The sequence below is a fragment of the Zea mays genome, chromosome 1 (assembly GCF_902167145.1).
Source record: "Zea mays cultivar B73 chromosome 1, Zm-B73-REFERENCE-NAM-5.0, whole genome shotgun sequence".
Taxonomy (NCBI): domain Eukaryota; kingdom Viridiplantae; phylum Streptophyta; class Magnoliopsida; order Poales; family Poaceae; genus Zea; species Zea mays.
This window is the reverse complement of record NC_050096.1, coordinates 258553804-258579610: the sequence shown is the minus strand read 5'-3', so window position 1 is coordinate 258579610 and position 25807 is coordinate 258553804. Positions and strand designations below refer to the sequence as shown.

Below are 25807 nucleotides of genomic sequence, written 5' to 3'. Positions count from 1 at the left end.
TCCTCTTCTCTACTACTAAAGGATTAGTAAGGGAAGGACCGAAGGAGTACTCTTCTGGTCCGCATCATCCACATGCCGCCGCCGCCGCCGCTACGCTACGCTAGCTGCCGCTCTGCAAGGGCCCCCCGCGCGGGGCCCCCGCGGCCCTGGCTCTGCCGGCTCGATCGCCTAATCATTCGCCCCGGGCGCGGCCGGACCCCTACACCTCCTCTACCACACCGTAGCATCAGCCCATCTCGCTCCCGCTTTCCCATCGCTCTCGCGCGTCCCTGTCCGCGGGAATCCACCTCAGTCCAGCCACACCGCAATGCTGCTGCGTCTGCCTCTGCGTGCTCAACACCTCCGCTGCATAAAAGCAACCCTCCCTTCTCTCCCTCACTTCCCCGTCGCGCTGTCTACCTCTCTCTCTCTCTCATCACAGCACAGCTCCAGCTCTAGGCTGTAGAGGGTGGAAGAAGCGAGGTCGAGTCACAGAGGCCTGCAGCAACCGTCTGCGCTGAGCATCGAGGCCGCGCTCTGCAGTCTGCTGTCTGCTCTCCCTCGATAAGCCGGGTTCCAAGCTAGCTCTGCAGAGGTACTTGGTCTTTTCTGATTCTTGCTTCTCTTTCTCCCTCGAATTCTTTCTCTTCTATAATACATACTGCGCAGCTGTTCTTCTTCTCCGTCTTTTTTTTCTTACGAAATCTGATATGATACTTTCACCGTCATCCGTCCATTCTCACCGTGCAATCTCAACTTTACACTTCTTGACAGAAAGGTCCTCTGCTAAAAATTCAACGAAGCATCTGCTCTCCTCTCCTCTCCGCTGTTCTTGCTATATATCGATCGCGATTCCATTACTACGATACATAATAATAACAAAAAGAAAGAACCTTTCCGCGTGTTTGGTTGCTGCTCCTGAGCAGGCAGGTGCTTCTCCCCTCGCGAGTATGTGGGTGTCCACACCACACGCCTATCCTCCTTTTTTTTCCGCTTCTTCTCTGTTTTCTTCCCTCTTAATATATCCATCAAATCACTGTGTTAGCGTGTTATGTTCTTGCACCCCCACTGTTCACATGCCCTGCTTTCCCCCCGATCCGTGTACCCTGTTGTGGGGCCTGCGGATTTATCGTATTCCCGCGTCCTATCTCTTTTTCTTGTTGGAACAGAGCTGCCAGTCATAGCAGATAGTAGATAGAGAACAAGCATAGATTAAGTGACACACCGCTTGCTCCATCTGGGGTCAAACAGAGGCTTTTGTGTGGTGCAAGCAAGATCCTGGACAGGAGACGTCATTGTTTACTGTTTTTTTTCTCCTCCATTGACAGTTGCATAAAGGCTGGCAGCAATTTTTAAGATCATGCTTTGAGTTCCCATGCACGTTCCCCCTGCTTCTTGCAGTGTGAGCTCTGACTGAACACGAAGTGATTGGCGGCTTCTCATCGATCGATGGTTGTGTTGTGCTGGCCATCTGAGCGATGAACCAGTTCGTCCCTGATTGGAGCAACATGGGAGACACCTCCAGGCCGCTCGGGTGAGCACTACTCTGATCCCCCCCTAATTGATGATCCATGGAGACCGTGACGCGGAGAGGGAGGAAGGATAACGAAGATTCTGCTGTGTTCTTGCGTTGGTGCAGCGAAGAAGACGACCTCATCGAGCTGCTATGGTGCAACGGCCATGTCGTCATGCAGAGCCAGAGCCACCGGAAGGTGCCGCCGAGGCCGGAGAAGGCGGCGGCAGTGGCGGCTCCACCAGCCCCCGCGTCCGTGCCGCAGGAAGACGAGGGCGGCCTGTGGTTCCCCTTCGCGCTGGCCGACTCGCTGGACAAGGACATCTTCTCGGAGTTCTTCTGCGAGGCACCGACGCCGGCACCGGCGGCGGCGGATGCGGCGCCGGCGGCCTCTGGTGGTGGAACCGGCACCGAAGCCGGCGGCAAGTCGTGCGGCGGGGACGTCCCAGTCCCAGCAGAGGACGACAGGCGCGGCGGCGGCGGGGCGTGCGCGGTGTCGGCGGGGGACCCGTGCGACCTGATGCCGCCTCCCAAGTCGACGCCCGCGTCCTGCTCCAGGCAGCAGACGACGATGAGCCTGGCCAACGGCGGCGACAATGCCGGAGGGGACCTGCCGGGCCTCGTCCGTGCGGGGGCGGAGGCCGGCGCGTCGTCGATGCTGAGCGCGATCGGGTCCAGCATCTGCGGGAGCAACCAGGTCCTGGTGCAGCGCGCGGCGTGCGCGCCGGGGCGCGCGTCCGCGTCCGGCTCCGGAACCGCCCGCGGCGACGGGTCCGGGTCCGCCGCGCTGCCGTCGGCGGTGGGCAGCGCGAACGCGAACGCCGTGGGCGGCGGCAGGGGCCACGAGGCGTCCTCGTCGGGGCGGTCCAACTACTGCTGCTTCGGCGCCGCCACCACCACAACCACAACCACCACCACGGAGCCCGCGAGCACCAGCAACCGGAGCAGCAAGCGCAAGCGGCTCGACACCGAGGACTCGGAGAGTCCCAGCGAGGTCTCGCCCTTTGAACTTTACGATCAGTGCCTCGTCGATCCGTCTATCACTGTTGTTTAATACTAGCAATAACGGGCCTGGGCCGCCGGCAATGCTACGGTGGTGCAGGACGCGGAGTCGGGGTCCGCCGCGATGTTGGCGCGCAAGCCGCCGCAGAAGATGACGACGGCGCGGAGGAGCCGCGCCGCCGAAGTGCACAACCTGTCGGAGCGGGTGCGTGTGACTCTGACGACGACAACTTGTTGCTAGCTGTTGCCTCGTTGAACAGTCGACGACGGTCTCTGACATGGGTGTTTTTGTTTGGTCCCAACAATGTTGCAGAGGAGACGAGACAGGATAAACGAGAAGATGAGAGCCCTGCAAGAGCTCATACCTCACTGCAACAAGGTTCCTTAGACTGCACTGGACAAGAGCTCTCCCTTTACATATATAGTAAACTAAACAGTATAGTAACAAGAATCTTGTTATTGCATTACGTGAGCAGACGGACAAGGCGTCAATGCTTGACGAGGCGATCGAGTACCTCAAGTCGCTGCAGCTGCAAGTGCAGGTCAGTGAGACCGCGACCACGTCCTTCCTCCTCGCCGTGCAAGTCGATCACTGGCATTAACCGTGGGCAACAGACACGAATACTGCCTACTGGCCACGACCTGCACAGCACGGTTCAGGTTAACCGACCCAAACCAAACGTTTGCCGCGCATGCAGATGATGTGGATGGGCAGCGCCGGCATCGCGGCGCCGCCGGCGGTGATGTTCCCCGGCGTACACCAGTACCTGCCTCGGATGGGCGTCGGGATGGGCGCGGCAGCGGCGGCGGCGCTGCCGTCCATGCCGCGGCTGCCGTTCATGGCCCCGCAACCGGTGGTGCCCAGCGCGCCGGTGAGCGTGGGCCCGGTGCCGGCCTACCGGGGCCACATGCCCGCGGTGGGCATCACGGAGCCGTACGGGCACTACATCGGCGTCAACCACCTGCAGCCGGCGCCGCCGCCACCGCAGGTCCAGGTCCGGCCGCGCGTCCCCTGCTGGCTGCTTCATTTTTTTTTTCTTTTCTACTTTTTGTGTGCTGTGTGGCTGACAAGTCTGGGCAGCACTACGCGCAGGGCGTGAGCTACTACCCGCCGCCGCTGGGGGCGACGGCGAAGGCCGTGCAGCAGGCTGCAGAGCTTCACCACGTGCCGGGGCCCGGCGGCAGCATCATGCCCGCCGGCGCCGCACCCGGAGTGCTGCTCCCGGAGAGCGCGCAAGGCAGAGGGCCAGGTACGGTGCCATGCGCTCCGCCCTTCTCATCCTCCGCTTCAGTTTTTGGGCTACAAATGGGAGCACTACGATGAGATGACAACTGCGGCCCTGTACAAGAATCTACTGTTCGCTTCAGTTTCTACGGGTTTGCATCTCGATCGACGAGTTCGGTTCTTGCCGAATAAAGTTGGGTAGCGTGTAAAGCGAGGGGACAAGTACGATACGGTTTGACTGTTTCAAGCCTTCCATCACTTACCATCGGCATCTCTGCTGTCAACGAAATCGGAGGAGTTAGAGCTGGATTACGTGCCTCAAGGTTTGCCACATGGGCCACATTTAGTGCTAGATCGTTTTGGGGGACCCATGCGCTAGTAAAGAATCCTTTTATTTTTGTGCCTCCTCACGGTCTAAACGATCTTATAAACCAGGGGAAATATTCAAAACTTATAAATTTTTATCAATAATTAGTGAAATTGTTAGAGCATAGAACTTATATCAATAGGTTTGTGTTAAAAATAACTCTAAAATGGTATTGATTTTTTATCCTCTGGCTTTATATTATAAAATAAAATAATGATTAAAAAATAGTTTACATGACTTTTCTTTCTCTAGTTTAATATCATTACTATTTTTAGATGGAGGGTAGATGGGAGTGGCTTTTTGTTTGTAGCTCAAGCTCCTTAGCTCTATGATACACTAACTTTTGTGAGGAACACATGGAAATTGATAAGAGTGATTATGACTGGAATTGAATAGAAAGCAGTGAGAAACATATTTTTAGCTCCTATATCTTCCAGTTTATATGGTGAAGTACTTCTTGACTAATCCACACTAACATATATGTGCAATTGCTGTTTGGCTAGCCGGAAATGATTTTTAATCGATAATCCGCTCCATGGAGCGCTACCAAGTGGCCTCTAATTCTTAGCTCCTGCTCCTTAATCTCTGATGGAGTGATTCTAGTTAGAGAGAGATTAATAAGGTGGGACAGTACGTGTGGAAAGCGATTTAGGTGACATTTGTAACTGGAGTAGTGAAAAGGAGTTATTTCTCCTAGGTTCTAGTGTAAATAAAGAAGTATTTTATTTTGTCAATTCCTTGAAAAAATATGTGAATTTGTTCCTCTTTATTTTTATTGAGCAGCGGTAATTTGCATAAATAAACCTCTTCCACACACCACGTCAAATTCCAATGCCGATTTCTTATTAATCTGACAAACAATAAAAACATAGACACACTCACTCATAAATGCATGGATATAATATCCCCATGTGCGCCTCTAAAAGACCGAGTCCAGATCGAGAGATCTGGAGACTGTCGAAATTGCCACAAAAACACCTTGCTATCGACGAGCACATCGTCTACTATACTAGAAAACAACATTGTTTAATCTTAAAAAAATAAATCTAAAAAATATAAGTATTTGTGTTAGCTCAATGACTTGAACACGAGTAAACAAGTTTCACCATAATTTAAAGAACACCTAACTAGTAACCAGTTAAGCTACACTCAAGTTTGCGATTCAGATTTGCGACCACAACGAAGCCGCTCGTATTAATTGTTGTGCACTTGTGTTATATTCTTTAGGACAAAGTTACATAGCTTTTTAAAAGTAAAAGTCACAGAGCTGCTTACAGAAGAGAGGAGGGGAATGCATATAAGAAAGAAAAAAAAATGATGGGCTAGAAAGGAAACTAGCCTTTTGGAGTTCAGGTTCTGCCCAATCATTGCCAGCACAATGGAGAAGAAGGTTCTGTGCTCCGAACCTTTTGTTTAGTGGAGCAGCAGCACCTAAAGTAAAGTCAGCTCACTTTTCAGTCATTATTAACACAGGGCCCTGAAAAGCCGCCCTGAGAAGTGAACATTGCAGTGAGGTAAGGTAGTACTCCCTAGTCTCTACCCAGTGGCATCGATCTCACGAAAACTACGTAACGTCTGACCATTCTGCCATGCCAATACTGTTAGAATCTATACTGTGTAGGATCGATTCCTAAGTCCTTAGAAAACCAATCCGTAACTGGAAGTGAAATCTTTATGACGAGTACATCTCTTCTACTAAGAGGAATAGGAAAACATACCTTATTGTTGGAGAGTTGTAGTTGCTGTCTTCATATTGTTGTCCTGCAGAGAAACAGCACGCATCGAATCCGAGCTGCCGTTGGTTGTAGCGTTTCCGGACACTCCGACACTTAGGCGATGGGGGCCTCTGGTAGCTAGGGTTTTGGGGCGAGGTACTTGCGTTAGTTTTTCCTGCGACCCCTTAGTCCTATATATATAGCGTCGTGTGCCTGGGGGCTCCAACCGAGGTTAGCGTGGGCCCTCCCGATCAAGGGCCCGATTAAAGGAACGATAGTTGGGTTAAGCCCAATCCAGTCTCTATTGACCGGCTGTAGAGGACACACCCAACAATCTCCCCTTTGTTCTCTACATTCCTTGTACTCAACTTTTCTGGATTCCATCCCTCGACAAGTTTACACATAGAGACCAATGCGTGACAATAACCGATTAAGTATCATCGCACTCATTGACTACAACATGCTCTCCTGCTTCAGAACGAAAAGAGACTTCATTTGGTTGCAATCTGTAGCCCCTTTGATTCAAGATCATAGGTACTCCCTTAAAACCCATGCCGGATGCGTGCTTACTAAACACGCTGGGTAGAAGACCTTTTGTGAGCGGATCCGCTAGCATCTGCTATCTTCTGTTATGCTCATCTTTTATGATTTGATCCTGAATCTACTCCTTAACAACATAATACTAAAAGTCAATGAACTTGGCAGCGCCACTTGACTTGCTGTTATAGGAGTACGGTACCGCTGGCTCATTATCGCAGTAAATTCTCAGTGGTCGCTCTATGCTATCAACCACTCTTAATCCGGGTACAAATTTCTTTATCTTTATTGCCTGCCCATTTGCCTCATGCATGGTTACAAACTCAGTGTGCATTGTCGACGATGCTCTCGCTGTCTGTTTGCAACTTTTATAAGAAATAACTCCCCCAGATATAGTAAATTTATACCTCGAAATAGGGAACTAGATCTTATATTTGTTAGCATGAGGCCATTTTCGTACCTTAGAGGTACATTAGAGCCTTCTTAACTGCTTAACAGTGTTCTATGCTTGGGTTGATCTGATATCTCCCAAGCATCCCGGTAGTAAATTCTAAGTCAGGGCGAATATATATTTGAGCATACAAAATGCTTCTGATAGTAGAAGCATATGATACTGACTTTATCTGATCTTTCTGACACTGAATCTGGGGACACTGATGATTCCCAAACTTATCACCCTTGACTTTTGGCGCAGGCGCGGCCTTACACTGATGCATACTGTACTTCTTTAGTACTTTTCTATGTATGACTTCTGTGAGAGTTCTAATACTTCATTATGTCAATCTCTGTGAAATTCTATTTTAAAACATAAGAGGCTTCTCCTATGTCTTTTTATATCGAAGTTCGAGGAACAAAAACTTTCTGTTTCCGCCAGTAGATCTTTATCACTACTAGCTAAACATATGTCATCGACATACAGAACAAGGAAGATATACTTTATTTTTCCTTAGATTTCGCATAAATGCAATTGTCTTCCTTGTTATCCTCGAAACTAAACTTTCTGATAGTCTGATCAGACTTGACGTACCACTATCTGGAGGAATGTTTTAATCCATAAATGGACCTCCTTAAGTGACATCTCTTGTTTTTCTTTTACTGCTCACAACAAAGCCCTTTGGTTGTGTCATGAACACGTTTTTCTGTTAACTCTCCATTTAGTGATGTTGTCTTTACATCTATCTGATGGAGCTCTAGATCAAAATGAGCAACTAGTGCCATTATGACTCTGAATGAATCTTTTGTTGAAACATGTGAGAAGGTTTCAAGGTAGTCAATGCCTTCTCACTATGTGAACGCCTTGGCCACATGTTCTTGTATCTTTCTATATTCCCTTTGAAGTCACGCTTGGTCTTCTAGACCCACTAATTTGCGCTTCTCATAGCTATTTCATATGTAGTGGGATCACCTTCTGCATCGATGTCCTCACACATATAAAACTCATCGCTTTCTATGTCTACACTTGTGTAAACTCGATAATCATCAGGAGTCGCAGATCGTATAGACCTTTGAGACCTTCATAAACTTGTTTCTAGTTCTGGTTCGTTCTGGGGCTCCTGCATTGGTGCATCACTTGGCGCAACACTACTACTGTCATGTGGACTCTCCTGTGCAACCGACTCAGAAGAGCCAGAATGTGCAGAAGGTGAAGTGACTTGCTCTGTAGTAGTTGCACTTGGTGATACAATATTTGCAGCAGGGGTTTCACCTCGAGTCGTTACAACCGTTGGTGGAACCACAGCGGGTATCGAGAAGTATGGTTCTTCAACCATCGGAATTGGGACATACGTCCTCTTTTCCTGAAGGTCAACCTCTCTGAGTACCTTACTCCCCTTGATCATGTCATCTTGTAGGAAAATGGCATGTCTGGTTTCAGACAAACTTGGTTTGTCTGCCTGGGCAGTAGAATCTGTAACCCTTCGATCTCTCAGGATAGCCAATAAAATGGTAGCTAGTGGTTCTCTCATCTAGCTTTTTCTGCCCAGGATTAAATATTCTAGCTTCTGCTGGACAACCCCATATGTGGAAGTAGTTGAGCGTGAGCTTTCTGCCAGTTCACAACTCATATGGAGTTTTAGCCACTGATTTGCTAGGAACTTTGTTGAGTATTTGCATAGCGGTTTTTAAAACCTCCATCCATAAACCCAATGGTAAGTTAGAGTAACTAAGCATACTCATTACCATGTCCATCAGTGTTCTTCTTACGCCTTTAGGCAACCACATTCTGTTGCGGTTCACCAGGTGTAAAATACTGAGCTACAATACTGTTTTCACTTAGGAACCTCGCGAAAGGATCCTGGGACCTGTCCATACTCAGTATGGTGCCCACAGTACTCCCCCACACGATTTGATATGACAATCTTTGTGTTCAAATCATGTTGTTTTTCTACATCAGCATTGAACTATTTAAACTTGTCTAAATCTTATGATCTGTCCCTTAAAAAAAAGGTAAATAATCGTACCGAGAGTAGTCATTTGTGAAGGTTATGAACAAGTCAAACTGTCCTAACTGGAAAAGGACCACATATATCTATACGAATAATTTCTAACACTCTCGTACTGTGGATGCAATCTCTGCATTGCTCTAAGTCTGTGAAGTCTAGGTGATGGAGAATCCGTCCCTTAACGAGACTTCTTTTCTCCCCCTCGAAATATGGCCCAAACAATAGTGCCATAATTTCGACGAGGTTTCTCCATCACATTGTTTTCTTACTCCTGCCAATGTTGGCTGGTTTGTTTTCTGGTGTATCTAGCACCACTGTGCAAAGATAAATAAAGCATGTCTCGTCAGATGGCGAGACCAACATCTTTATTATCAAAACTGAATAACACACAGTCTCTGTCACCGAAGTGATAGTGGATGTGCTGATTGTCTAATCACGAAACTGAAGTTAAGTGTCTGCTTGCTTTCCGTTAACCACTGTAACTGTTTCAGCCCTCTGGGAGCCTTAGGTTTGTACGGAATTGCATTCTGTAGCATCTATTGCAGGAATTCTGGACACTTTCTATTGTATACCCTGTCTTCTTGCAATAGAGGCAGGTCTCAGGGGAATCTGAGAAACAGTCTGATTGTTGCATATAGAAAACATCGTGATCATGTTTGATCTTATTCTTGAACCTTTCTTAGAGGTATTGTTCTGTTTGAGGATTCTTAGCTTGGAAAGATTGATAGAATCACTTATTTGACTTATCAACCTTTCCTCCTTCTAGACACACTGTGTCGTGAATTTATCTATATAGCACTTGTCCATTTAGACATGTGTTTTACTGATCATGAAATGTCTCATATTCTGGAATAGCACCCTCAATAGGATCCTGGATGAGACTCTTATTGTGATCAAGTACATTACACTTGGATCTTTTTCAGTTGACCTTATAGATGCTGTATTGCGCCATCTTAAGGTCATTCTAAGGTGAGCCTACTGTAGGCTTAGTGGGTTTCTTAAGCCACAGTGAGGAATCTATTTCATTCACTGTAGTTATCATTTCAATCTTTGCCCGCCATAAGTGACAATAAATACCACATAGCGGTTTAATCTACCTTATCTCACCAACTAGTAGGCCAATATGTGCACTTTTGCAAAGTAAAACAGAAAATATTTAGGACATCTGAAGTAAATACTGAAACATAGAACTTGCATGAATTAAATATTCGACGTTGGTCAAATAATAACCATGTCCGATCTATAAAATTTCTTGTTCTAAAGTTCTAAACCATCGTTGGATGATCTAGAAAACTTAATTCTTGTATAAAATGTGGCAACAATATTCGACGTTGGTCAAAATATTCAATCACCACAAAAAAATCTGAATTTCTATGCACTTAAAGAGAATTAATCCACGTAGGCTTCATAATAAACAATAGTGCATAGAAAAACAAATAATAAACTTGTTCTAAAATTCTAAAACCATCGTTTGATGATCTAGAATATGTATACTTCTGTTCAAAAATGTGGTAACAATATCTAACGTTGGTTAGAATATTCAATTACCGCAAATTTTCTGAATTCTATGCAATTTAAACAATAAATTAATCCACGTTGGTTTCATAATCAAACTGGAAAAATTGCATAAAATACTGAAAAATACCAAAGTACGCAGCGGAATAATATATAGTCCAAAAATATCTCTGTAATTTTCTTCATAAAAAAAATCTACAATTTCCTGTATTTTCTTTACTATTTAACTGATTTTTTTTCTGTTCACTAATTCCAGGAAATAAATAAAATAATTAAAATTCGCTGGAAAAAGTAAGGCCGTTATGGCCTGAAAACGGCCTTTCGGCCTGGTCACTGGCGACCCAAATCAGCCTCTAGGGGAGGGCAGTGTGCGTCCAAGCCGCAACCTGGGCCTGGGCTGCGCATTCAGCCCATGCGGCGTGGCTGCGGGAGGGCGCTCGCTGGCCTCAACGTGGGCCTGGGTCGCCAATTTGGCCCAGCCGCACGGACGCCTCTTTCCCTATCTTTCTGCGCGCCGTAGGATGAGATCCTACCGTCCAAATTTAGTTGCATACTGTCGCAGTTTCTATTTAAGGCTGAAAAATCGGAGAAGGATTCAAACCCTAATTATTTCTCTTCCTCTCCCAGCCGCACAACACATCCGGCCGCCACGGGGCCATGGCCGACCGTGCCCTGCTGCTTTGGCCGTCAGCCAAAATCCGGCCGCCGCCGTTCTACACTCCCTCTCTGTTTCTTGCCTCGGCCAAAACATCTATTGGCAAACGGCTTGGCAAACAGCTCTCTGCTGGCTTCTTGCCTCAGCCAAATGAAGCTCCTATGCCTCACGACCTCTCTCTCTGTTTTCTTGGTGCTGTTTTTCTTCTAGCCGCATGAAGCCGTGGCCAGTTGCTCTACTCTCACTTTTTTTTTCTCCCTACTGTTGGCCGCATGCAGCCTCGACTGATTTCTGTTTTTCTCAATCTCTCTTTCTAGCAGCTGGCTGCTATTTAATCTTCTCTGTTTTCTTTCCCAACCGCGCAGCTCACGCTCTGGGTTATGCCGAGGCGAGCAGCGCGGTTCTCCCTGCTGGCGGCTAAGCTCCCACTTGGTCAAGCTCACTGTTGAAGCTCATGGTTCCCTCTGTCTTTACCGCCGGTCAACGCGTCCTCTAGGGAGGGCGCGTCGCCTTCGGTGGAGCACCGAAGGTGATCTGAATGGCGCGAGATAAAACCCGGTCATCTGGCCCTTTCTCTATGAGTTCTATACACCCGGATCTAGTCCTTTTTTTTTCGATTCCCATACTGTGTGTATGACTGTATGAAATGGATCTTATGTATGTTTTTGGGATCGAGTTTTGAGTTGAAAAAAAAAACACGTAGATCTGGGTATCCCCGATGACATATCTGTTTTTCTATTGACAGATTTAATCCTGGGACGATTTGTGGAAACTAGGGTCACGAACCCTAATGCGTTCTATCTCTATTTCTTTTTGATCTTGTGTTTTGGTCGTGGATTTAAAATCCCGAACCCTTTGAGGTCTCTGTTGTCTCGATCTGGTAACTAGTGTTAGGTAAGAAAACCCTAACCCTAGACCGTCGATGAACTATTACTCTGGCATGGGTATGGCCGAGACCCTGTCTCTTTACATTGGCCTAAGACCCAAGAACTCGGGTTAGGTTAAACTCTAACCCAAGAGTAACTACCTTTTCTCTGGATTTAATCTTTCTGTTCTTGGGTGATGAACAATGATTAAAAAAAAAATGAGTTCAATCATATTGATCTGAGATCTTTCTGTGATCTCATAAAATCGAATGTGGATTAGGAGATCTAGGTTCTTAGGACGCCTTTGATACCATTGTTAGAATCTATACTGTGTAGGATCGATTCCTAAGTCCTTAGAAAACCAATCCGTAACTGGAAGTGAAATCTTTATGACGAGTACATCTCTTCTACTAAGAGGAATAGGAAAACATACCTTATTGTTGGAGAGTTGTAGTTGCTGTCTTCATATTGTTGTCCTGCAGAGAAACAGCACGCATCGAATCCGAGCTGCCGTTGGTTGTAGCGTTTCCGGACACTCCGACACTTAGGCGATGGGGGCCTCTGGTAGCTAGGGTTTTGGGGCGAGGTACTTGCGTTAGTTTTTCCTGCGACCCCTTAGTCCTATATATATAGCGTCGTGTGCCTGGGGGCTCCAACCGAGGTTAGCGTGGGCCCTCCCGATCAAGGGCCCGATTAAAGGAACGATAGTTGGGTTAAGCCCAATCCAGTCTCTATTGACCGGCTGTAGAGGACACACCCAACAAATACAATTCCGGCGATGACGAAAAGAAGAAGAAAATAAAATTCTGATTCAATTCGACGAGATAAGGCTGCGATGTTACAGTAGGGTCCCTTCCACACTTTGTTCCACACGCTTGAAGAAAAATATAGCTCGACCGGGTGCTTCAAGAATATGTTTTTTTAGATATATACTACGTATATGCCAAAGTTAGGTCGTCGTCGTTCTACTTTAGAATTGGTCGCCTGGAACGTCAGTCGTGTCTTTGCATGGTACCTAGCTTATCGTACCTATCAATTGGTGCATATATCTTTTTTTTACGTCCACACGTGTCTATGGATGACGATTCCTTCTTCTTCTTCTTTGCAGGGTGACTAACGACCAAAAAGGACGTATCACATGGCTGGGCCGATGTTTAATCTGACAAGTATGGAAGAAAAGAAAAGAAAATGGACTGCACAGAAGGCAAAGACGATGAAATAACAGGGGGAGCATTTTTCTTTAGCAGCCCCATTTATTAGGGATGTGCAAAGATTTAGCAAGGGATTGATCTCTTAACAGATTGTACTTAGCAATTAGCATGACCTTTTTTAGTTGGAAACATGCTAGCTATAGTTTTTAAGGAATGTTTAGATCCACCCTACTAAAGTTTTAGTCCCTGTCACATCGAATGTTTGAATGATAATTTAATTACGAGTATTAATTATAGTCTAGGCAGCTACTACTATTGTCCAGGTATCACACGCTTCTCCCAACCTCAGAAAGGACTCCAAGCAGAGCTACTGAGTGTTTCTTCAAAGTACAGTCACATGGATGGTGACGTGCTGAATACAGTCCAACAACCACCGAAACTACAGACTACTGAGTGTTTCTTCCTCGTGTTCCCAGGGGACATCAACCAAAAAGGGAATCGGCGACCCAGTGCTCTGCCATTCTTCAGCTCCATTGCCTCCCTGCAAGGTTTGTCGATAGTTAGCGGGAAAAGCAACCAAATAGACAACAACACAGTGCTAGTTACAGCAGTCCTTCTGCAGTAAGTAACTGGAATCGAACATAAGAAGCGATAGGTCTCTTTTACCAATACAATTTCTCGAGCTCGTCACACATAGGGTCCAGCTCTAAGCCTTCAGAGAGAGTGTCACAAGCCTTTTCATACTCCTATGGAATACGATTTGAAAGCGCGTGACCAGTTAAAGTACACGGGAGATTAAAGAGATCAAGTGTCAAATCCATTACGCGCTACTAGAGCTAGACCGTGGGTTTTCTGTCGCACCTTGAGAAGCATCAGAGCTTGTCCATGCCGGTAGTAGCCCTTTGCCCACTTTGGACGGAGCATCTTGCATCTAGCTGCATCTTGCAAAGCCCTTTTCCCATCACCTGCGTGGAGCCAGCAAAGACTCCTGCTCGAGAATAATCCAGCATCGTAAGGATCTACCTTCACTGCCTGCGGTAATAAGATAAAGTGTTTCAGTTAGTATATCACTGTTGCCACATTCCAGATGTTTCGCATACAGAATCTCCTTGAAAATAGACGCAAGAGGCCATCCAGGGTATCAGTATCACTCAACTTCCTCCTCACGACCCCAACCCCAACTTAACTCAAAGGATTCCATCACTAACAGTACCAAACCAAAAGGCCTATCCAAGCTAAATTAATTGCTGCTGGTTTTCATATCAGAATGTTTTACTAGTACATACTAATAGACCATGAAATATGGAAGGAAACAAATGCAACCAGTTCGACCATGTTTTTGCAAACCTAAGTGTACGTGTTGCAGGTGTGTGGCCCCATTTGTTTCTTAATATAAAGATACACAACTCTTGTTCGTGTTTGAGAAAAATAAACATGTTTTGCAAACAAATGCAGGTGGTGTTCAAATCAGCTGCTGTGCCTCAGGCTGCGGCTGCGGCTGCACAGTGCTAGTATATGTGTGTGCAGCTTTAACAAAAGCTGCAGCCACAGCCTTCGCTTTATCACAAGCAAATAGGGTCGCAATTTCTAGAGACATATTTTGGTGTTTGCCATGTATCAGGACATAGGTTACTCATAATTTAAAATATGCTGGTGATTAACAAATAAATGATATTTTAGGGACCTAGTTTTTTTTAAATGTAGGTCTAATACAATTACGAAAATCAATTTACAAAAGAGAAAAAAAATCATAAAATTGAATAGTCATACCCTACCATAACTTGCACACATCTTGTTCTACCATCAAAATAAAGTTAATGAACGGATATCATTATTTCCAAGCAGCATTAACTTGACCAAGTGTTCCCTGTCTTTCTTAAGAGAGAGGAATGAACATCTTTAGGGCTTGTTTGGGAGCAAGTGTAATGAAGGGAATTGAAAAGATCAAAATCTCTTACTATTCAATTGATTTTGGTCCCCTCGATCCCCTTCATTACTTTAGTCCCAAACGAGCCCTTACTCCTTTAGGAAAGGACCTGTGAGCATCAGGTTCAAGCCGGGCACAGCCTCTCGAATAGAGACGGTTAAACAAAGAAGTGTGTAATCTATATTTGGGAGGAGATCATCTATATTTGGAGATGTGTCTCCTGTGTACCGTGCACCATTGATCACGGTTGTAAGCTTCCATGTATACAATCCTCTATATAAAGAGAGAGCCTAGTCCGTAGAGGGATTTCAGCGCCAATCATTTCAACATGGTATCAGAGCCGATAATTCGATCATGTCTATAAACTCTTCATCCTCCTCCACCACCTCCGCCACCAATTTCAGCCTCTCCTCTAGCGCTATGTCTGCGTTTTCACCTATCCCGATCCATCATGCTGTCACCATTAGGCTCAACAAGAACAACTACACGTTGTGGCGCGCCCAGCTGCTCCCGTACCTTCGGACCACTGCTGCGGGCGCCGAGCCCGTGCCTAACCCCGCCTATGGCGCGTGGTATGATCAAGATCAGCAGCTTCTCAGTGGTCTTCTTTCCTCCATGACTGAAGACATTCTCCAAGATGTTGTGGAGGCCACCACCTCTCAAGAGGCTTGGGATATCCTCAAGCGGATGTTCTCCTCTGCTATCCGCGCACGTGCTGTCCAAGTGCGCGTTGATTTGGCCACCACAAAGAAGCGCGATCTCTCTGCTGCCGATTATTTTCGCAAGATCAAAAGTCTCGCTGCCGAATTGGCTGCCGCTGATGCGCCTCTTCGTACTGACGAGATCATTGCATACCTCCTGGCTGGCTTGCCTTCGTATTACGATCCGTTTGTTACTTCGATCACCATGAAGACCGAGTCCCTCACGCTCGATGATTTCTACGCCCATCTCCTGGCCTTTGAGGCGCGTCAGCAGCAGTCTCAGGCGGAGACGCGTCTCAACATTGGCGCGCAAGCCAACTTCGCTGGCCGTGGTGGTCCACAGCGTGGTCGCGGCCGGGGGACTCCACCTGCTGGTCGTGGTGCGCGTGGCCGAGGTGGGCCGCCGTTCCAGGGCCGTGGCCGTGGTCCTTCTTCCTCGACATCCAATCGCCCACAGTGTCAGATATGCGGACGTACGGGCCACACTGCCATCAAGTGTTGGTACCGTATGGATGAGTCATACCAGGAGGAACATCCATCTGCTGCAGTGGCTACAACTTCATACCAGGTTGATCCCAATTGGTATACTGACACAGGGGCTACCGATCACATAACAAGTGATCTGGATCGACTAGCTCTCCGTGAACAGTATCATGGTGGAGAAACAGTACAAGTCGGCAATGGGACAGGTTTGGAAATTATGCATATTGGTTCATGTTCTTTTAATACTGCTACACGTCCTCTTGCTCTAAAAAATGTTCTCCACGTTCCTCATATATCCAAACATCTCTTGTCAGTACATAAATTAGCTCGTGACAATAACATATACTTTGAATTTCACCCATATTATTTTCTTATAAAGGACAAGGTCACGCAGCAAGTTCTTCTGGAAGGCAGGTGTGAGTCCGGCCTTTATCCCATCAAGCCCTCCGATGTTGAGTTTCTCAAACAAGCTCTAATAAGTGTCAAGGCGTCCTCGAGTCAGTGGCATGCTCGGTTTGGCCACCCCTCCACCCCAGTCGTGCGGTCTATTTTGACCTTGAATAAACTCCCTTATGTCAAGGAGTCGAGTCTCTCAGTTTGTAATGCATGTCAATTAGGCAAAAGTCATCAACTACCTTATAGTTCTGCTATTCATCGTTCTACTGCTCCGTTGCAGCTTATTTTTTCTGATGTTTGGGGCCCTGCTCCCATATCTGTTGGTGGTTACAAGTACTATATAAGTTTTATTGATGACTTTACTAAATTTACGTGGATATATTTGATGCATGATAGAACAGAGGCTCAACACATCTTCTTACAATTCCAAGCTCATGTTGAACGTCTCCTTGACACTAAAATTAAGTGTGTCCAATCTGACTGGGGGGGAGAGTACCAGAAACTTCATAACCAATTTTTTAGATCCATTGGTATAGCTCATCATGTGTCGTGTCCTCATACACACCAACAAAATGGGTCAGCAGAACGCAAGCACCGCCACATTGTTGAAACGGGTCTTGCCCTCCTTGCTCATGCATCAGTCCCAATTAAATTTTGGGATGAAGCTTTTCTCACTGCCACATATCTAATTAATAGAATGCCTACTCGGGTCATTGATAATATGTGCCCACTAGAACGTCTCCTCAAAACTCCACCAAATTATTCCATGCTCCGTATATTTGGCTGTGCTTGTTGGCCCAATTTGAGACCTTATAACAAACACAAACTCTCTTTCCGATCTAAAGCTTGTGTGTTCTTGGGTTACAGTGGGCTTCATAAGGGGTACAAGTGCCTTGACACAGACTCCGGACGCGTTTATATCTCTCGCGATGTCATATTCGATGAAACAAGTTTTCCCTTTGCTAACTGTCCTTCATCCAGCGTTGCACCTGACCAGGATAGTAGCAGTTTTAATTTGAACTATAACCATATGCATATATTTCCTGCTAACTCTGTTCACGCAGCAACACAACATGTAGCAGTTGCGCCGGGTGCGGCGCATGACGCAGGGCTGCCTGTTTCCATACAGCAGCGCACCCCGGGCTCCCTGGCAACTCCCACACGACAACCTGCAGCGTCGACAACTCACGCGGTGTCGACACCTTCCATGCCACAACCTGCGGCGTCGTCTGATCCCGTGTCCCCTGCGGGTACTGGGGCTGCGATGGAGATATCGCCTACCAGCCCCTCATCATCACCTAGTGTACTGGCTGCTGCTGCGGACCAATCAGCAACACCTGAAGCAGCTCCTCCCACCCATGCGTACAGAACACGCTTGAGTCACAATCTCAGGCAACCAAAAATTCGTACTGACGGTACAGTTACTTATACTGCTGTCAAGTCTTCTAATGCAGAGCCTACATCACATGTGGCTGCTATGGAACATCCACTTTGGCGCTCTGCAATGCATGAAGAATTTCAAGCTCTTGTCAAGAACAAGACGTGGCATTTGATTCCTCCACAACCTGGCCTTAATATTATTGATTGCAAGTGGATTTTCAAACTCAAGCACAAAGCTGATGGGTCCATTGATCGCTATAAAGCTCGATTGGTAGCCAAGGGTTTCAAGCAACAATATGGAGTTGATTATGATGATACATTCAGCCCGGTAGTCAAACCAACAACTATTCGGGTCTTATTATCTCTTGCAGTCTCTCGTGGTTGGTCTCTTCGCCAGATTGATATACAGAATGCCTTTTTACATGGCCACCTTCACGAAGATGTCTATATGAAGCAGCCACCTGGTTTTGTGGACTCGGCTCATCCGACATATATTTGCAAGTTAGACAAGTCATTATATGGCCTCAAGCAAGCCCCTCGTGCATGGTTTTCTCGGCTTAGCAACAAATTATTACAATTGGGATTTCAAGCTTCAAAGGCTGATGTCTCTCTGTTCATCTTCAACAAAGGTGGTGTTCAGATGTACATTCTCATTTATGTGGATGATATTATTATTATGAGCTCCTCCACATCAGCCACAGATCGTCTCATCAATCAACTTAAGACGGAGTTTGCGGTCAAGGATCTTGGCACTCTTGGATACTTTCTTGGCATTGAGGTCCATCACACATCCACTGGTCTGGTATTGACACAACACAAATACATTCAAGACTTGTTGCAGCGCACCAACATGACTTCTTGCAATGGTGTTCCGACCCCTATGCTTCCTAGTGACAAGCTGCTGTTAAAAAGTGGTGATCCTCTCTCAGCCGAAGACACTACACGCTACCGTAGTGTTGTTGGGGCCCTTCAATATCTCTCCTTGACACGACCAGATATATCATTCTCTGTCAATCGGGTTTGTCAATTTCTGTCCGCCCCTACGTCTCTTCATTGGGCGGCTGTGAAACGCATCTTGCGTTATCTTCACTCCACGTTGGATTTGGGGCTGTGCATCACCAAATCTGGGTCCTCTCTACTCAGTGCATTCTCGGATGCCGATTGGGCCGGGAATCCCGATGACAGGCGCAGCACCGGTGGCTATGCCATCTTCTTTGGTGGCAATCTTGTTTCTTGGAGCTCTCGCAAGCAACCCACTGTTTCTCGCTCAAGCACCGAAGCGGAATACAAAGCTGTCGCCAATACTACTGCCGAGGTAATATGGATACAGGTGCTACTTCGGGAACTTGGAATTTCTGAGCTTCGACCACCCTCTCTTTGGTGTGATAATATTGGTGCCACTTACCTATCTGCCAACCCCATCTTTCATCGCCGCACGAAGCATGTGGAGGTTGATTACCACTTTGTTCGTGAACGTGTTGCATCAAGACAGCTTGACGTTCGATTCATATCATCCAAAGACCAGGTTGCCGACATTATGACAAAGCCTTTGCCGATTACTCCATATTGCAACTTGCGGCGCAATCTGAACCTGGTGTCCCACCGTCCAGATTGAGGGGGGGTGTTAAACAAAGAAGTGTGTAATCTATATTTGGGAGGAGATCATCTATATTTGGAGATGTGTCTCCTGTGTACCGTGCACCATTGATCACGGTTGTAAGCTTCCATGTATACAATCCTCTATATAAAGAGAGAGCCTGGTCCGTAGAGGGATTTCAGCGCCAATCATTTCAACAGAGACTACCAACCGAGCTATTGCTTGATTTTTTTTACTCTCAAGCGTTATAGGAAGTCCATAGTGTTACTCATTTGTTACTGAAAGTTCTAGGTAATAAAAGTTTGCAATCATGTTAAGATGTTCGCAAAGGGGATGAGGACACTAATCATTCGAAATTAAACATTTTTTAATTTTCACCATGCTGATGTCAATGCATTTTAATGCAACATACCTGTGTGTAGAATGCTGAGGAATTTATATAATCTTGCTTTTTAAATGCATCGCCGCCCTGTCTTTTCAGATCAGACTTTCTCGTTTCAACAAAATTATCATCCTAAACGTTTTAAAACAATTTGAATCAGAAAATTCGAGCATATTATAAGCAAACGTGCAGCCTAGAAAAGGATTTAAAAGATTCTCAGAAATCCTCGTATGTATGAGGTGTATAAAAACTAGGCATATGTCAGCGATCCCGAGATATCTGTATCCAGACTTGGTGATGGCAAACACATGCTAACGACATTGAGATTTAATGGTTGAACAGATATGGGCTTCGTTTTCTACATTTTTTTTTTCAAAAACCTTAACTGGCAACCACTGATCTTTACAAATTTTCGTGGAAAACAGGCAGCTGATACCAGTCCAGATGTAAAGTTCTTCCCATGACCAGTTTCTGTAATTTCAATGAAAAATAACTGTAAATTAACACTGTACATGACTAGTAAAATAGCATGTCTGTCCCAAAGTTTACTAGTACCTTTTTGTAACTGAAATTAATCAGTGCATGACAATTAAACGTGGAAATTAGTTCATTACTGAAATAGCCTATTTCTAAAGAATTTAAATAAAATCTCTTCAATAAAATCTCGGAAATTGAATTGGTTACCTGTTCTCTTCAATAAAATCAAACTTATGAACGATCCAGCAATACAAGGTATTGACGAAAGAATTTAAATTAAACAAGTTTTTTCTAGAAGAAATCAAGCTTTGGCATCAAATGCAAAAGTGCAGGCACACTAGCATTTGGCATCTCTGGGAATGCTTACAGAGAAAAGGATCAAGCAGAAGTTACCTTTTGGTTTCTTTTCAACTTGACAACTTCAAAACAAAATTATTTGCACAGCCAAGTATTTGTGGCAGTGGCATACCTCTTGTTGCTTTCTTTCTAGTTCCATATGATTGATTATTCCATCAACGCTCCAGTTTGTCACAGTTGGAATTGGGGAAGTGAAAGGAAACAGAATCTCAACATCTTCCCTTGTACCATACACAGCAGCCAACTCTATTGGAAATCTACCACACTGTTGAGAGCATCACAAATAAAGTATTTAATATATAAGAAAGGACAGGAGGACACTTCCAAAAAAATATACCAATTTCAGGATAATTATGCTCTCCAAGAGGTTTAATGAAACAATGTAATACTAATACCACAAAATAGATGCCTAATAAAATCACTTGTTCATATTTTGATGAGTAATTATAGTCTACCCCAAACTTCCTTGATCACAAAGCAACAAAATGGGCAAATAGATCCAGACCAACAAACTGTGCATGGCAAGGGGTGGGACAGGCAAAGTTTCAAAAGCTTGTTCATATTTCGATGATACTTTTGTTGGAATTTGGCCCACTTGTGTGTGGCCCAATTCAAATAAGATAGCCAAGGTTTCACGTGTTTCACGTTTTTTCGCAATATTATCGCGTGACTAGTGACTTGCGAGGATGCGTGATCGCGCCGTGACGTGTTATAAACAACAGTTTATTTTTTCCTTTTGTTTATTTGGTTATCAAATATCACACCTTAACTGCCACGTCAACCGGGAGTAATGGGCGCGCACGTTACTGCGAGATCTCCGATGGGGCGATTTCTGGAATTTAGCAAATCGAATCGTTATCTAGTCAAGGCTGGCCCTCTATTTAGCTGAGGCGTCCGATAAACCAGGTGCAAACGCAAAACAGAACCGCCTTGTCTTCTCCATCTCTGTCTCTGCGCTGCCGCTTCTCTGCCCTACCGTCCCCGTGTCTGCCATGCAGCAGATCAAGAGAGAGCGGTGTATCCGAACCGACACCGACGATTTGACAACCTGCACAGGTGCCGGCGAATCAGGTTTCCGGGAAGTGCTTCGCGCGCGTCCGCTCGTGTTCATCACCATCACTCGCGGAAAACACTTCTAGATCTGTTATGTTCTAACGTCATAGTGCCAATAGATCTAGGTTTTACGTTTTAAACTGCATTTTCAAATTAATTTTAGGCCCTTTGAATTTTACAACAACTTTTACTAGTTTTACCACACAATAGACCACATGCATCCAAACAATAGATCAGACTTTTATATCTAAATATAGACCTTTGGAGGACGAAGGCCCCCAACAGTAGTCCCTCGCAGTATTAATTTGTTTTAGGATAACGAATTCAGACTGCGACATGGACGAAAGCCTTAAGCCGAAGGTCCAAAAAAACATCTTCCTTTTGCTAGAATAGCAACAGTCAATGACAGTCGAGACCCTCCAATTTAGAACGCGCCGAGCATATAAATAAGAACTCACCCTGACCACATTTGGTAAGCTGTTTTTGCCACTTGCTTTGTTTGCTCAATTTTATAGCTCTTGCTCACCAACGCTTATTTAGTTTCTCAAGTTTTCTAAGCTTCGGTTTGGAGGATACATTTTCGCCATTTCCGAAGAAAAGATGTCTCAAGACAAGAAGACAGTTGCTGAGACGAAACTAACCGAAGAGGAGAAGCTCCTTGAGGAAAAGACTGCAGGATTTGTTGAGTCAATAGCAAAAACAAATACAGAGAAGATTACTAAAGAGAAACTGGAAGGCTTGTCTGAAGATACTGATGATAGCGACAGTTATGATGTGGAGAGTGGAGGCGAAGACTCTGAAGATCGGCCCTGGCGACCAAGTCATGCAGTTTTCGGGAAATCAACTATCAAACAAAGTCATCTTGATAATATGAGAGGAAGGTATTTTCGAGATATGTCTATTGTGAGGGCTGACGTAGACAGGGCCGTTCCTGCTCCCGAAGAAAACGAAGTTGTGATCTTCCGAAGCTTTTTCAAAGCTGGACTTCGGTTCCCGTTGAGCAGATTTGTGGTTGAAGTTTTAAAGACATACCAGATTTTCCTTCACCAGATCACTCCCGAAGCAGTTATTAGAATGGGGATCTTTGTCTGGGCTGTGAGAAGTCAAGGTTTAGAGCCAAGTGCAAGATGTTTTTGCAGTATGCATGAACTTTTGTATGAGACGAAGGCCTGGGGTAAAGAACAATATCATAACAATTTTGGTTGCTATAGCTTCGTTGCTCGCTCTGGCGCAAGCTACCCAGTGCCAACGTTTCAGAATAGATGGTCCGGGGCCTGGATGGAAGAGTGGTTTTATGTGAAAAATGATTTGAAGGCGAGAGAAGACATTAAAGAGATCATCATGCGCCCCATTTGGTCCCGCTTCGGCCTCCGAAAGCCGAAGGTAGATATTGATGTGGCAGCCAAAGCATGTCGAAGGGCCTTCAACAGAGTTTGCTCTTTTATTGGGACAAGAGACTTACTTCAAGAACATATAGCCTACAAGATATGGCCACTTATAGACAACTGGGAAATGCCGAAAGAGACCATCACTAATCCTAGCGAAGGCGGCCTGGTTCGATTGAAATACACCTTCAGGTTTGGGGACAAGTTTGTCGAACCAGATGATGACTGGCTGAAGTGTATTGAAAATACTAGCGATGAGTTACTTGTAGCATATTCCAAGTCCGAAGATAATGCACTATCTGCGGCCTTCGGAAGCCGAAAAAAGAAAAGATTAAACAGGGTTTTTGATGCTATTGGATTTGTGTACCCTGACTATCGCTACCCGCCATGGGGGCAGAAAAGAAAGGGTGCAACTTCTGGAAAGGTTGTGGCTTCGGCTGCTCCAAGCGAGCCTGCGCCGAAGAGTAAAAAGTTGAAGGTCCTTACCCACTGGCTGCGTTATATTGAACCGGCCGTGGTACCTGAGCTTGGCGAGAAGATTTCTTCAGCTGCTGAAACAAAGGAGCTCATTCCTCCTACGCAGAAAACTGAAGAACCGGCTACCATGCCGAAGGCACCTTCAGCCGAGCAAGCTGAGGCAAAGACTGGTAAAGATAAGGCCGAAGAGCCAAAAACTGAAAAAATGTTAGGAATTTTAAGCCCTTCGGCGGAAGTAACAGTGCCGAAGATACAAAAAGATCTTGCGGCAACTCCCAAAAGAAAAAGAATGGCAAATGTACTAGATGTGCTAGAATCAGTAAAGGCTTCAAGCTCTACTCCTTCAGGGAAAATTGTCGAGGCTTCGAAAATACACATCGAAGCCAAAACAAAACCGGCCGAAGTTGAAACTGCTGTGAGCCAGGCTAGTGCCGAAGCTGGGCCTTCAGAGCCTGCTGAGAAAAAACCCTCGGAAATTGAAGAGAAGGCAGCAGAGGAAGAGACTATAGAACAGACTTTGCCCCGAAGCTTTAAAAGAAAGTATTGAATATATCATCTGTCATGCTTCGAGAAAAGACTCTCTAAAGAAGAAGAACGAGAAGCTCAACACTATGCCCAGAAGCTAAAATATCCGAAGGGGGCATTAGTGTTTAACGGCAGCGGAGAAGAAGATTTTTTGTACTGTCTCCCGGTTAGCAAAGAGATATCTGTTTGCCGGGAGATGGGTAGAAGCTTCGGGTTCCCAACGTTAGAAGATGGCCTCTCAGTACTATCGAATGATGAATTGGCCGACAGTGTGGCATATAATAGTATAAAGGTGCGAAAATCAATTTTTGTATTTAAAAACGAATTATTTCACTTGTTTATACTTTAACACTATACTCCTTTTGCAGGGCTTGATCCTTAGCAATGCCCTCAGGGCACAGAAAAATATCGAAGATGAAGGGTGCACAATGGCTCTGAACAACCTTCGTTTAGAGGTGATTGAACTAAGATACGAAGACCTTGAAAAGGATAAAATATTAATTTCATTAGTAAACAAGATAAAAGAAGACAAAGCTAGGTCCAAAGTTCAAGCTAAGGCCCAGAAAAGTGAAATTGAAGACCTTCGAAAACAGTTAGCCGAGGCTAAATTAAAATGCGTTGTTGCCGAAGCTGATCGAGATGCCAGCGAATACTGGAAAAATTATTTTGAAAAAACAGTTGCAGAGCTTCGCGCATCCAAAGAAAAATGTTTTGAAAAATCTATGGAGTGTGTGAAAAAGATAAAGACTAACTTCGCCAACGTGGGCGCCTACTCAAATGAAGACAACTTCATACGGGGCGACCCTGAGGGCGTCATCGAGTGGATCATTAGTGAAGTCGAAGCTTTTGAGGAGATTTTGAGTGACCGTGGGGACGTCTGCGCATTCTCTGGCGCGAGAGAGTTGCAGCCATCCTGGAGAAGGGGGGTTGCGAACATGTTAAAACCTTGGCCCAGGCCGAAGCTGCCTTTTCTGTTGACGACACGAAGGACCCTTCGGCCGAAGCAAGTTTATTGGGCGACAAATTTTTTACTGATATCTGGGAAAATGGCGGCCGAGGGATGGCTCATGAAATAATGAAGAAGAGCGAAAAAGATATTCATGACGTTCAAGAAACAACAAAAGAAGCTGAAAAAGCTACGAAACTCGAAAGACGGATAGATATTACTTAATGGCTTTTAGTTTTGTTGTTTATTTTGTGACTTCGAACTAATTTATGTCTTCTACCGTAGCTGAACTATCTCCTCCCCCAGAGCCATTTGACCCACTGGCCGACCTAGAGACAAAGAAAGTAATAGAAATTATTAATATGGCCGAAGCTATTGTAGACGAAGTTGTTACCAAACTGCTAACCGAAGCTGCAGAAAAAGTTCTGAAGGAAGAAGAGTAGCTATTGTAAAAACATTTCTAGAATATTAATGTAACATTTGCTGAACTAAGTTTGTAATATTTTATGTTTACAATTTTGAATCTAATATGTAAGTTGTTTGTAATTTAATTCTTTGCGAGACATGAAATTTTACATACATACCATTTTTGAGCTTTCGGTGAAAAAACACCTTCCCTTCTTTTCATGCTTCATAAAGAACTTTTTATGCCTCGTAAGAACATCCACACTTCGTAAAAACATCAATGCTTCGTAAACAACAGGTCCCTTCTTACACATCGGAAATTGATGAAGCTGTAATCGTCAGTTCACTTT

General features: G+C 45.3%; 2 protein-coding genes and 1 non-coding gene across 7 annotated transcripts in view; 2 read left to right on the top strand and 1 right to left on the bottom strand.

The window, feature by feature from the left end:
• The first annotated feature begins 226 nt into the window (after window positions 1-226).
• LOC100281419 (uncharacterized) lies at window positions 227-13271 on the top strand. 5 transcript variants are annotated; one of them, XM_035966700.1, is made up of 9 exons: window positions 227-574; window positions 1381-1513; window positions 1619-2486; window positions 2595-2699; window positions 2808-2873; window positions 2971-3036; window positions 3193-3489; window positions 3576-3744; window positions 12924-13271. In XM_035966700.1, the coding sequence occupies exons 2-9, from the start codon at window positions 1458-1460 to the stop codon at window positions 12926-12928; spliced, it is 1632 nt and encodes a 543-aa protein (XP_035822593.1). In that variant the 5' UTR covers window positions 227-574; window positions 1381-1457; the 3' UTR covers window positions 12929-13271.
• An 88-nt stretch (window positions 13272-13359) lies between these two features.
• The window catches only part of LOC103645469 (ankyrin-2), a 54465-nt gene continuing 42017 nt past the window's right edge, over window positions 13360-25807 (bottom strand). The window contains exons 4-8 of the mRNA XM_020543799.1: window positions 20779-20931; window positions 19863-19964; window positions 13828-13998; window positions 13633-13712; window positions 13360-13507 (exon numbers count right to left, since the gene is read on the bottom strand). Coding sequence (XP_020399388.1) covers window positions 13360-13507; window positions 13633-13712; window positions 13828-13998; window positions 19863-19964; window positions 20779-20931 — 654 coding nt within the window. The remainder of the gene's footprint in view (window positions 13508-13632; window positions 13713-13827; window positions 13999-19862; window positions 19965-20778; window positions 20932-25807) is intronic.
• Window positions 15719-15857, top strand: LOC111590723 (small nucleolar RNA Z247). Its single transcript, XR_004855765.1, has one exon. It is a non-coding gene; the product is annotated as a small nucleolar RNA Z247 (small nucleolar RNA).

What these genes read in the sequence shown, in the direction of transcription:
- LOC100281419 (XM_035966697.1), top strand. Translation starts at nt 1,458, where the DNA reads ATGAACCAGTTCGTCCCTGATTGGAGCAACATGGGAGACACCTCCAGG. An exon ending in ACTCGGAGAGTCCCAGCGAG is followed by an intron (nt 2,487 to 2,594) that starts GTCTCGCCCTTT and finishes ACGGTGGTGCAG; the next exon opens with GACGCGGAGTCGGGGTCCGC. An exon ending in CGCCGCCACCGCAGGTCCAG is followed by an intron (nt 3,490 to 3,575) that starts GTCCGGCCGCGC and finishes AAGTCTGGGCAG; the next exon opens with CACTACGCGCAGGGCGTGAG.